The 13,402-nt window shown below is 45.0% G+C and overlaps 2 protein-coding genes across 2 annotated transcripts in view; both read right to left on the minus strand.

Moving 5' to 3' along the window:
* Tmod1 (tropomodulin 1) overlaps nt 1-3,544 on the minus strand; it is a 76,753-nt gene extending 73,209 nt beyond the window's left edge. The window contains exon 1 of the mRNA XM_076845787.2: nt 3,436-3,544. The gene's annotated coding sequence lies outside the window, so the exon portion shown is untranslated. The remainder of the gene's footprint in view (nt 1-3,435) is intronic.
* A 3,772-nt stretch (nt 3,545-7,316) lies between these two features.
* Tdrd7 (tudor domain containing 7) overlaps nt 7,317-13,402 on the minus strand; it is a 66,930-nt gene continuing 60,844 nt past the window's right edge. Inside the window, exon 17 of the mRNA XM_076843259.2 lies at nt 7,317-7,726. Within this exon, the coding sequence (XP_076699374.2) occupies nt 7,506-7,726 (221 nt within the window). The 3' untranslated portion in view covers nt 7,317-7,505. The remainder of the gene's footprint in view (nt 7,727-13,402) is intronic.

Genomic DNA, 13,402 nt, shown 5'->3' on the forward strand with positions numbered 1-13,402 from the left:
CTAGGCTGACTCCAATGAGCTCACTCTTTCATTATCATTACCAGCAAAGAGAATCAAATCATGTCCTACCACGATCAACCAAAAAAGAAAAGGGAGGAAGTGACCCTGGAACTGTGCTAACTCACATTGCTCCATAGTAGAAGGCCTGTGGCTTTAAGCTGATAATGGCTCTTAGCAGCCAAATAATTGATCTATCTGGTGTTCTGGCTTTAAGGGAAAGTGAGCAGGCATCTTTAGAAATGTTGGCAGCCTGGCTGGTCCATTAGTAAGACTGAAAAATCAAAACATTGACTGGAAAAGGCCATTATGACTGGGCTCAGTAGGAGTCATTGATAGATGATGTCATTTCAGAAATAAGCAAGCCAAGGTCAGGAGGCCCCTGGGCAGGTCAAGCCACCCTTCATGGCCCATCACCCAGCTCCTTTGCAGATACTGAAGTCTGCCAGGGGACATAAGGACCTCCAACCAGAATCTGCTTTCTTTTACCCTTTTTTGCTCAACCTGGTTCCAGAGGATGAAGGCCACCTGTGGGATCTGTGACACTCAGCAAGTCACTAAGGAAGATCCTCAGTTCTGACCCCTTAGGTTCTTCTATAATTGCCTTTCCCTCTCCTGTGTTCTTCTCCTCCATCACACTCTTCCTCCCTCTGTGCTCTGTCCCTGGCTCCTACCACCTTTCCCTTCCTTCTCCCTTCCTTAGCTAAGCTTTTTTTTTTTTTTTTGGCACTAGAGTGCTTAACCACTGAGCCACATCTCCAGCCTTTCTTATATTTTATTTAGAGACAGGGTCTTGCTGAGTTTCTCAGGGCCACATTAAGTTGCTGAGGCTGGCTTTGAAATGAAGATCCTCCTGCCTCAGCCGCCTGAGCTGCTGAGATTACAGGTATATGCCACCTGTTCTAACATTTAAGCTTTTAAAAAGAGCTGGAAATTATTTCCACTTCAGCTCCCACCTCTGTCCCTCACTAACAATAATAATACCATCACGAGGTGCCCAGCTCTCCACTGAGGGCTTTCCCAGAATCCTCTCAATCCCCTCAGCAAACCTGGAGGAAATGAATGAAGTTCTTATCCCCATTGTTAGGAGCAGGAAACTGAGGCTTGGACAAAGGTCACTGGTAGATCGTGTTTTTGAATCCTCTGCAATGCCCTGGTGAAATTCACCCATGCCCTCTGTCAAATCCAATATCCCCTCCCTAGCTCTCGCCACCCTCTCTCTCTGAAACAAATGTTATTGCCCACTTCTCTCTTTCTTGAGGTCTTGGGAAGCCACTTTCTCCTGCTCCTTTCCCAACCTCTCCTCACAAGGGAATGCCTCAGATTTCATGCCTGGCACTTTAAGTTCCTCATGCTAGAAAGTCTTCCAAATGAGAGTCTGAGCTGAGCCCTCTTGATTCCCTCCACTAGAGACCATTTTGGCCACTCCTCATTGCTCAAGGTCACTCTGGGTGGGCAGCAGAGCTGGGGCTGGAGCCAGGGATTCTGACCCCCAGGCCAGACCACCCTTGATATTCACAGCTGCCACTACCTGCTCCCTGTTTTCATATTTTGCTGAGCTGCAGGAAACCACCCTACCCTAGAGTAGCTAGAAGGTGTGAGACCCTGATAAGATGGGGCGGAGGCTATTTTTAGAGGACTCTGGCTTTCCACTTAGGCTGCTAGGAACCCAGGGGCCAATGACTGAGGAAAACGTGGGTTTAAAAGACTAGCTCACCAGAGAGAACACACTAAAGGGATGGTGCTCCTTGTTTTTCATCTGCCTGTTTATTGTGCGGCTTGAATTGATGAGAACCTTGCTATATGGCTCTATTTCTCCTTAATTATTTTACCTCTGAGGCTTTGAGATGGCTATAGAGAAAATGTAATAGAGGCATTAGGAACAAAACTGAGCCTTCTAGGGTGACAGCACCATTGCTCTAGCAAAGGCAAATCCTGTTCAGTTGCAGATCACAAAAGAGGGGCATGGACTAGGTGCTCAGAGGGTCCCAAGACCTGCTTGCACAGCGGGAAGGGTCAGAAAGAGATGAGGAAAAACAGGCGGAGTCTGCAGACCTGCTGTTCAGCAGCGTGACCTTGAGCAGGGGGCTCTGAGGCGCTTGGGGACAAGATGGCCGTCACCTGGGGAGAAAGATGGAGCCCTGGGGGTGCTCTGAGGTCTTAGCACCTGGGTTCAGGGGCGGGCTGTATGATGTGGACACCTAATAGCTTAAGCCAAGTGGTTTTCAAGAGTCTGAGGCGGCAAAGATGAGCACTTCAAAGAGGGTCGATAACGGAAGTGGTGGGTGGGCAAGAGGAGGGAGCGCTGCAGCTCGGAGGCATGTCATAGGTGTTTTACAGACGGGGAAACTGAGGCCAGGGAGCTCTGGACTGGAACCCTTGGCCCTGCCCAGTTCATTGGGTCTAAAGCTGTATGGGTCCCTTGCTGTTTTGCAAGGTGATGGCTACCCAGCGGAGAGTAAGCACCCCCGGGGTACACTTCCCGGGAGTGTATGCCACAGGGTATTGGAGGGCTCTAGTGGGTTCCAGAATACACCCGATTCAGGGATCCACCAGTCTCTGAGTTCTGCAACCCCTCCTGATGTAGGCGGCTGTGCCCAGCGTGTCCCAGGCCTGGAGCTGGTGAACAGGTGGCGGGAGCGCAGGCCGTCACGAACCCGCCCCGCCGCTCTCACCGGCCGCGCTCCTAGCTCCATTGCGGGGACCTAACCTCTCCCTGCAAACCCGGAAAGCGAGGTCCAGAGAAGGGTAGGACCCTACCCATGCCACTCCACGAGCTGACCGTAGCGAGGGGGCTCCTGCCTCCAGGCTAATTCCCGCTCCGCCGGGCTGCGTAAAGCGCGTGTGGTGGTGCTTTAAACCTTGCCCATCTCCCGCAGTTTGGGAAACTTTTCCTGCCACAGGCCGGCTCAGCGCGAACCCGGGATCCGCGTCCCCGGAGCCTCGTGCTCCCACTCCCGCCCCCAGACTCTCCGCGGGTGGAGGAGACCGCGCCCCGGGGCCCGGCTCGGCGGGCACCTGCACCCAGCAGAGCGCCCCGCGGGCGCTCAGGCCGGCAGCACAGGAGACCAGCGGCGGCGGGGAGTCCGTTCCACCAGGACCCCGGCCCCCGGCGCTGCTCTGCCAGAGCCCCCGGCTCTTTCTGGCGTTTACAGACGCGGCTCAGAGGGCGGGCGCCCTGGCCGGGGCCATGCGCGCCAGGCGGCGGGGAGCGGAGCGCCGGGGGAGCGGAGCGCGGGGCGCCGGACCCCGACACCCGGGCTCCCCAGTCCCGAAGGCAATCCGAGGCGGCAGCTATTTATAGAGAGAGCCACGCTCAGTCCCTCTTGGCGGCGGCGGCGACAGCTGAATATTTTGCCCAGATATGGCTGGGGCCCCGGCGCGGGGGCAGGGAGCCCCGCAAGCACCAGAGGGACCCTGGGAGGGTGGGGGGCTTACCGGGACGCGGAGCGGCGAGGACGGCGCGGGCGCGGGCGGCGGCGGGGCGAGCGCGGGCGGCAGGCGGGCGAGCGGAGCGCGGGGCTGGACGAGCTGGAGCGGGCGGGCGCTGAGGGCTCCAGGGGGTGGGAGCCAGGGGCGGGCCCGGCTCCGCGCTGTCACCGCGCCCCGCCCCGCCCGCCGCCCTCCCCACCCCCAACTCGGGGTCGCCCGAGCTCAGCGCAAGGTCCCTGGCCGAGAACGACACCCGCTGGGTGGGAGCTCCGGGCAAAAAAAAAAAAAAAGGCTTGGAAGCCGGCTCCGCAGCCCAGGGAATGTGTTATCTGCCCTTTCCCACTTACCCCAGGAAGTTTAAGCGATGTAGAGTTGTTTGGGAAAAGGTGGGCAGATTTTTAATTCCCTCGGGGTCTAGAATTTTTAAGAGGTCCTCACAGTGGATGGAGCAAGGCCAGCCCTTCGGCTGCCGCACCTTCTCCTCGCATTGAAGTAGCGATCCATCCCGTCTTAGCAGCCCAGCTAGGTCTGGCAGGAGCCCAGGCTTTAATAACTATCATTTGGTGACCGTGTAATTCCAACACAGAATCGAACGCATTCTCTCCACTCTACTGAGAGAGAATGGAGTGTCCAAACGAACGTCTTAAAATAACCACCACAGAAAGTCCCACTTTCTCAAAAGGCTGTGTTTTCCAGAACAAACCACCTAAACCCAAACAGAAATTTTAAGTATTATGATAAACAAAACAAATGGCTCATACAAAGGAATTTGTAGGGATGTGGGGACACATCTCCATTTGGATTATTATGGAAAAGTTTTTGAAGGAGGAAACCCTAATAAAATAAACTCTTTAATCCTGGTATATAGATTACTAATGAGAGAAACACTTTAAAAAACATTTAAAAATATTTTCACAAAGAGGTATTTCTATATTATAAAACTCACAGGTATAAGACTCTTTTCAAGGCGTATGTGCCATATATTGAAAAATAAAGCAGTGATTTAATATTTCAGATTATTTAAACATTTTTGTTGTGGTCTCAAGCATATAAGAGCACACAACATAAATGTGCTTCCTGATCTTTCTTTTCTATTCTCTCCCCTTTTTTAATACTGAGCTACATCCTCACACCTTTTGATTTTTCTAGACAGGGTCTCCTAAATTGCTGAGGCTGGCCTTGAACTTTTGATCTTCCTGCCTCAGCCTCCTGAGTTGCTGGGATTACAGGTGTGCACCATATGGCCTGGCTATTTCCTGACTTTTAAAGGCATGAACATTTGTGCAAACCAATCCTCAGTCAGGACTTGTCAGAAGCCCAAAAACCAGCTTGTTGCTTCTTGGTCTTAGCTCCCTCCCAAAGATGCTCAACTTCTTGACCCTTAGGGTAATCTATCCTGATTTCCTGAGCCTCTACAATTTGTTTCTATTTGCTCAACTCTGTGAGATAAATCCATGATGTTTCATGTACCTGTAATTTGTTCTTTCTTATTGCTATTTGTTCTTTCTTATTGCATATGAATATACCATTAGTTGAAAAAAATCCATTTTACTATTAAGGAACATCGATTCCTGTAACTACTATGAAAAGTGTTAACTGTTAACATTTTTTGCCAATATATTCTGCACCAGCGCACACACTGCTGTTGGAAGTACAGGATTGCAGAGTATGACCAACCTTAACTTTATAAGAGAGAAGCCTGAACTCTTCCAAAGGTATTACTGTTTTACACAGCAGTTTTACATCTTCAAGCTTGCCTTTCCCGTGTTCTATTGGGTTGACCCCTTTTATATTGTCCTTTTTATATGGTCAGTTGGATTTCCTCCTTCAAATGTATTGCCCATTTTTCTTCTGAATAGTTGTATTGAACATTCAATATACTTCTCAGGGAGGGATATTCCTCTATTCTGCTTTGCTATCTCATCTTCTTAACAATGTCTTTTTCAGGAAAGGTGCTCTTAGTTTTAATATGATGTATCAATCTTTTTTTCCTTTTTGGTAGTACTTTGTGTGTCCCATTTAAGAATTCTTTCCTAGTCCCGAATTTTGAAGGTGTTTTTCTGTCTTAGCTTTCACTGTTCAGGTTTTCAATCCACCTGGAACTGATTTAGGTATATGGTATGAGGGAGAGGCCAAGTAATTTGTCAAACTGTCCTAGCACCAGATTAATTTTACACTTACATCAACAACTAATTGATTTTAAAAATGGAAACATTTTCTAAAGTCAGTGAAGTAGAAACCACTTCTTCCTTACTTGTAGACATTTGAGAATTTTTGCCTTTTTTGGGGGGGAGGTAGGAAAAGAGACCATTATAAAAAGAGACCATTTATTTCACTTAAACATCAGAATTTTAAAATTTCATCATAAATATTTTAATCAATTGGCATAATACTCTTGAATTTTGAACCACTTTAATTGTAAATATTAAATTTTTTTTAAGCTAGAGATAATTTCTATTGTTATCTTGTCTCTACTTTTCTGTTTTTGTTTTCTCAAGTAAAAACTTTCTCAAGTAAACACTAATGACTTTAAGAGTGGTTATCTCCAGCCTGGTTTTCTCCCTTAAGTTCACCCCATATATCTAATAGTTTGTATGTATCTTCACTCAGAGATCTGTTGGTTTAAATTCAGTATGTGCAAAACCAAAATTTTAATCTTCCATTCAAACTGGGTAAGGATCATCACCCTAATCCTTAAGACCTGACTTCACTTTTTCTTGTCTTCTTACCTATGCTAACTAAATTAAATTTCAATATTTTTTTCCTTCATTCCCATCACATTTTTTTTCTTTTTTCTTCTGGCGCTGGGTATTGGACCCCAGGGCTTCCTGCATGCTAGGCAAGTGCAATAGCACTGAGCTACCTTAGCAGTCTCCATTGCTCCACTCAGTCCAGGGCCTCTCCACTCCATCTTTACATCAGGGTTAAAGCCCCTGTATCTACTCATCAGTTAGCAAGCATATAACAAGTGCCTAACCAGGCAAGATGCCATTCTGTCCATTGTCAATGACACAGTGTGTGCTGAAGTCCATCATCTAGGACCATAAGAGACACGTAGGTGCCTCCCTTTCTAATTCCACATCCAGTATATGTCATATTATTAGCCAGAAAGCAACAATGGTGGGAGTATAGACAGCAAGCAAACCGTCTGACTATAGAAATCAAGACTCATCTTCTCGCCAGCCAGACCAGCTGTCAAACCTTTACAGAGAACTGCTGGATAAAGAGATGACTAAGCCTGTCCCTCCCCTCCCTGAGGTGGTGGGTACAGATAACTAGTTGTGTACCGTGAAGTGCACTGAGATATGGGAACCAGGAGACTATTATGGAGTAGAAAGGGGCACCAGGGAGGGCTTGTGGTCAGCTGTGGGGGTCAAGCAGGGAAACAGTTGGGGAGAATGAGCTGCAGGTTGTGGGAGTAAACAAACACAGTTTGAGGGTAGCGAGTCTTGCTGTAGAATGTCAGCAGTCCTGGATGAAAATGCGTGAGGTTAGGTTCCAGATAAAGGTTCAATGTGGCTGAAGCAGGATGTGTGGACAAGTCTGGGCAGGGTTGTAGAAGGCCTGTCCTTGGGATTCTGTGGACAATGAGAAGTCACTGAAGGTCTGGAGTCAAGGGTGTGTGCTAGTTTGCCTGGTCTGTGACAGTGCTGATATGCTAATGAGTCAGGACAAATCTTCACATGCTTTGGGATACACCACCATATCAGGGTACAGTCAAGTCATAAAATTCCATTTAACTGGAGAGGAATTCAGCATTGCAAGAAGACACGAACAGAAACGGAAACTTTCACCTTATGATCATAAAGCCTAGAAATTATAAGGTAGTCAGTTTTTATATTGATAAACATTTTTATTCTAATATTATAGTAATAATTCAAGTGCAATTTTCTTTGAAAAGTCAACTCTGTTAAAACAAAACTTGTTAAATATCTTTCATCAAACATAAGCATATTCGTTTCAATCCCCCACAACAGTCAGAGCCATGTAGCAGAAATATGATGTTTTTAAAGCCTACTACATTTTGTTATTGCTAAAAAAATCTGAATTAGTCATCAAGGTCTCAGAAGCAGTGATTAATTAACTCTTGAAAGCTCTACCAGATATTGTGACATAAAATCATGAATCCAGGTATCAGTGTCTGGCAGCGATGTGTCCACTAGATAGACCACTACTTTCCGGTCCCAAGGGTTAGCATGTTCAATAACCGTCTGCACCAGTGCCACCAGAGGTTTCTTCTCCACATGATTTCGAAACACCATTGAAGCCTCCTCAGACCACTGGCTGCACTTCACTCCTAGGGGAAAGATAGGGAGCAGGGGAGCAGTGAGGTGTCAAACAGGCCTTTCTTGATCCATTATCCTGGAAAAACATTTAGTCAATTCCAGAGTATCCCAGATTAGACCTGTCTACGCCAGAAGATGATTGCAGAACAATCATAAACCCGTCCAGCTTATAGTTCTACTCTAGGGGAGCCACTTCTATAAGCCTTTACCTACAAACACGAGTTTACTTTGAGATGCTACTCAGGAGGCTGAGACCGGAGGATCATAAGTTCAAGGCCTTAGCAACTTAGGGAGGCTCTAAGCAACTAAGTGAAACCCTGTTTCAAAATAAAAAATAAAAAGGGCTGAGAATGTGCTTGGTGGTAAAGCACCTCTGGGTTCAATCCCCAGTACTTCCCCACAAAGATTACACACATTTCCCATACATAAAGTCTATGTAAATTTAAACTAATAATGATATTAGTGGAATTTTTTTCTAAGTTTTTTTCCTGATGGACCAAATATAGTTTAAAATAGAAAAGACTGATATCTTATCTATTTACAGTATAGTTTTTAAAAATTATACCCAGCACCATGGAAAAGACCATGCATTCAAAGTCAGGATGTGTGTTACTATTCCCAGCTCTTCCTCTATCAAGTGGCATGACCCTAAACAACTTGGCTCCTCTTCTCAGGCCTCAGTTTACCTATCACAAAAGAAACTGGTTTGCCAGATGAATTTTAAGCCCTGTGCATCTTTAAATCTGACTTTTGAACTTGAGATCAAGTTAGAGAATTCTATGTAAGATCTGAAAATGAAATTGAGATAAGAAAAAATATTTTTCAAGAAACTATTAATATAAATTAAGACCACATATATTAGATTAGACAAACTATGAATTATGTCCCAAGGAATGAAAGTCTGGGGGTTTTAGATATAATTTTAGAAGACTCGTTATCTAAATAGCAAGAGGGCTAAAGACTTGGATTATTAAGAATTTCCCACGAGAAGTTTAGAAGTCTCATCGTTATCTTTAGCAGCTTTGACAATTTTTGAGAGCCATGTTATTCAAGGTAAAGAATCAACCGATAGTGCGGCTCCTTTACTTTATGATCCAGAAACTGAATGCACACCCAGGCAGTACTGCTGCAAAGGATGTCATGTTGTCCTTGAAGACAGAGTGAATCGATGACTCATTGGGAGCCTTGGGAGGTAAGCACCCAGGGACTCCTTTTGTGAGTAGGTAAGGGGTTTGGCCCAAGGACCCTAGAGAACCTTGAAGTACACTCATTTATACACTCAGGACACCCTATGGATTCCACTTAGGTTCCAGAATTATTTGGTTAGAGGGGTATTCCCAAATTTCACAGGGCTTGGGTGGATGTGAATCAAGTCTACCAAAGTAATGACGTCAATGGCCATGTCCCAACAGGTGACTCCTATGAAACTCCCAGTCTACGTCACTCCTCTCTCTAGCGGGTGCCTGCGTTTGAGCAAGAGACACTCCATCACGTCCACTCTAGCTGTTTTCCTCCCTTCGGATGAGTCATCTGATGCTCAGAGTTAAGAGCAAGTCTGTAGGAAGAAAGGCTTAGCAGAGGTGAGCCTAGAAGAGAAACTGGGCTTGGAGATGAGACCCCAGAGCAGCACCGAGTTTCTGTTAAGTGTAAAAGAAACATGCGTTTGTGCAGTTTTAGTCTACAAGGCTGATTTCATCCGCACTTGCTCATCTGACCCACACAGAGACACAAGGAGGATGGGGATTAACTGTTATGGGGACAGGCTGAGCAGTTAAGGGACCCAAATCCAGGTCTGCTACACCTTACACTCTGAGGAGGAAGCACACAGTAAAACAAGGTGAGCACAGAGAGGCAGACTGCGGGGTCAAGGCTGTGGGGCCCTGGGGTGGTACTTCTCTCAGCTGCTCTTTCCTGATCTGCATTATATCACAGTAACAGGACTAAGACTCCTAACAGGGAGAATCCAATGAAGTGGCTGGCAGAACTTCTGCGTTTTGGCTCGGCATGCAAGAAATTCAGAAGTTATTGTTTCATCTTAACAATAAGTAAAATGTTAAAAACACTGAAAAGTGGGGTCACAAAGTAGTCTTCTGCCCCCTAAACTGGAAAGACAGGCAGATACTGTGAGTCACAACTTGTTGGAGCACAAACCAATGACCAAGAGGCAGAATGAGGAACAGCTGGAGGTCTGTAGAAAAGTCTGAGAGTTTTCCCTCCAAGAATATGACCTCCTCTCTCCAGGTTCTCACAGTGAACAGCAGGGAAAAGTCCCCTTGGGCTTCTAGTAGGGGGTGGCTCCTAATAAGCCCTGTTCTCAGGAAAAATGGTTCTAATAGCACCTGACCTGCTGGGGTTCCACTGGAGCCTAATCCATCTGGAGAAGTAAACTGTCCAACTCCTCTCTCCTCTAGCCACCCTACCCCACCTAAGGGGAAACCCTGAGAAGCTCTGGGCAAAAGTTCACAGTTGGGGCAGAGGCTCACCAGATTCAGCCCTAGCCATGCATGGGACTGCAACCCCCACACCACCTTGCCATGGCATTACCAAAGGCCTGTTTACCAGAGTTCCTTTCCCCAGGACACCGTGTCCACCTTTCACAAGTCATGCCAAAGGCAAAAAGCGCAGTTTGAAGAGATTGAATAAGCATTAGAATCAGACTCAGATATGACAGGAATGCTGGAAAGATCAGACCAGGAATTTAAAAGAACTATGATTAATATGCTAAGGGCTTTAATGGATGAAGTGGACAGCATAAGGACACGTGGCTGGGGCTCGGGGTAGCTCAGTGGTTGCTTAATTTGTGTGAGGCCCTGGGTTCCAGCTCCTGCACTCATACCCCAAAAACCTATGCCCCCCCAATGGATGACAGAAAGATGTAAATTTTAAGAAAAAATAAAGAAGAAAAATTAGAGATCAAAAACACTTGGAATGCCCCTGTCCCAACAGGCGACTCCCATGAAACTCCCAGTCTACCGCCACTCCTCTCTCTAGCAGGTGCCTGTGTAGACTGGACAAGGCTGAGAAAAAAAATCTTTGTTCTTGAGGATGTGACAATAGAAACTTCCCAAACTGAAAGGCAAAGAGAAAAAGGATGAAATAAACCCACAACAGAATATCCAAGAACCAGGGGACAACTACACACGGTGCCACAATGTGTATGACGGGAAACTGAAGGAGAAGAAAGAGAAAGGAATGCAACTATCTAAATAAATGACTGAAAATTTCCTCAAATTAGTGTCACATACTAGACCATAGATCCAGGAAACTCAGAACGCCGAGGATGCTCAATGTCCTCCCCAAAACATCGAGGCATATCATGTTGAAATTTTAGGAAATCAAAGAGAAAGAAAAATCTCAAAAGAAGGCAGAGGGGAAAACCACCTCACCTACAGAGGAACAAAGAAAAGAATGACATCTACCTTCTCAGAAACCACGCAAGCAAGGAGAGTGGAGTGCTGAGAGAAAGAAACCCACAACCAGAATTCTGTATCCTGTGAGAGTACCAAAGAGTGAAGGAGAGAGGATGGGATGGAGCTCAGCGGCTGTGCTTGCCTAGCAGGTGAGAGGGCCCAGGTGCAGACTCTGGGACCACCTAAAAAATAAAACCAAGCCAAACCCTGGAAACTGGAGGAGTCTGGTATCAGTAGGCACCTTAGAAGAGATGTTAAAAGAAGCTCTGCAAAGGAAAGGAAAAGTAAACTTGGATCTACATAAAGAAAGGAAAAGCATTAGAGAATGAATAAGTGAAGGTAAGATTTTATTTTTCTTATTCTCCACTGATCTAACAGATAACGGTTTGTTCAAGATAAAAACAACACCAGCATATTTGGTTATATATGCCTGTACAAATAAGTGAAATGAGTAGCTGCAATAAGGCAAGGATAGGAAGAAGGAACTATTTGGTTATAAGGTTGTTATTAAAAGGTATCTGTACTACCTTTGAGCAGGATAACAATTAAAAGTAGATTTTGGGGGCTGGGGTTGTGGCTTAGCGGTAAAGTGCTTGCCTCGTACGTGCGAGACCCTGGGTTCAATCCTCAGCACCACATAAAAATAAATAAGTGAAATAAAGGTATTGTGTCCAACTACACCTAAAAAATAAATATAAAAAAAAAGTAGACTTTGGAGTTGGGGATATGGCTCAGTGGTAGAGTGTCTGCTTAGCATATATGAAGCCCTGGGTTCAATTCCCAGCACCACAGAAAAAGAAAACAATAGTCCAGTTGGATTACTTGTAAATGTGTACGTCAAACTCTATGGCAACCACTGAAAAAAGTAAAATAGAGTAAAAGAAATAGGATTGATATATTAAGAAAGGAGAAAAATAGGACCATTTAAAATGCTCAATTAAAATCAAGAAAAGCAGAAAGTGTGGAAGACAAAAATAAGACCAACTATGCATAACAAGCATGAGGCCCTGGGTTCAATCTCTAGTACTTCAAACATACAAACTCAGTGGACTACAAATGAAAAAAGTAATAAATATGGTAGGTCACTCAAACTATATTGATAATCACTTTAAATGTTACTAGTCTAAATACACAAAAGAGATTATCAGAGTGGATCAAGACACAGACCCATTTATATGTTATCAGAAATAAATCCATTTTAAAGACAATATAAAGAAAAGTAAAGGGCTGGAGAATGATATACTATGCTGATCTTAATTGAAAGAAAGCAGAAATAGGTGTAGTGATTTCAGACAGAGTGGACTTCAGTGCAAGAGAAAGAGAAGCATTACATAATGGTTAAGGGGTCAGTTCTTAAAGAAGACATAACAATCCCTAATGGGCATGCAGCTAACATCAGAATGTCAACACATGTGGCAAAAAAAGGACAGAACTGCAAGGAGATACAGATGAATCCAATGTCACAGTCAGACACTGTAACAGCTACCTATCAGAAATGAACAGATCAGCAGGCAGAAAGTCAATAAGGACACACTGAACTCAACAGCACTATAGATCCACTGACATCTCTAGACTACTTCCTTCTGACTACTAAAAGTGACATCTACTGACTACTTCTTCCAACAGTAGCAGACTACAATTCTTTCCAAGCACATAGAACATTTACCAAGAAAGACCACATTCTGGGACAGAAAAAATACCTTAACACATTTAAAACAACAGAAATCACACAACGTCTGCTCTCAGACCCCAACAGAGTTAAATTAGACATCAACATAAGAAGATAGCTGGAAAATACTCAAACACTTGGAGAATGAATAACACATGAGTCAAACAATATCGAGAAATTTTAAAATATTTTGAGTTAAATGAAAATGAAAATACAGCATATCAGAATTTGTGGGATGCAGCACAAGCAGCGCTTAGAGGAAACTTTATAACATGGGATGCACATACTAGATGAGGAGACAGATCTAAGTGGCTCACAGGGTTCCTAGCACGGAGTAAGCACAGCGACCATTAGCTGCCATGCCAGCGATGGGGGTGATGGTTTCAGGCACTCATTCCTCACAGGGACTCCTTCTCTGGGCAGTTGGATGATCATGTGTGACAGAATGTGTAATTAGCAAAACTTAAGCATTAAAAATGAAAATGAAACAAGTAACCATTAAATCTGAAAAAGCTACTTAAGAGATTTCAAAGCTAACTGGCACCAAGTCATGTGCAAAGCATCATTTTTGCTTTATTTCTCGTTATCACGAGAATGTCCTTTTAATT

This window comes from Callospermophilus lateralis, chromosome 2 (genome assembly GCF_048772815.1).
Source record: "Callospermophilus lateralis isolate mCalLat2 chromosome 2, mCalLat2.hap1, whole genome shotgun sequence".
Classification (NCBI taxonomy): domain Eukaryota; kingdom Metazoa; phylum Chordata; class Mammalia; order Rodentia; family Sciuridae; genus Callospermophilus; species Callospermophilus lateralis.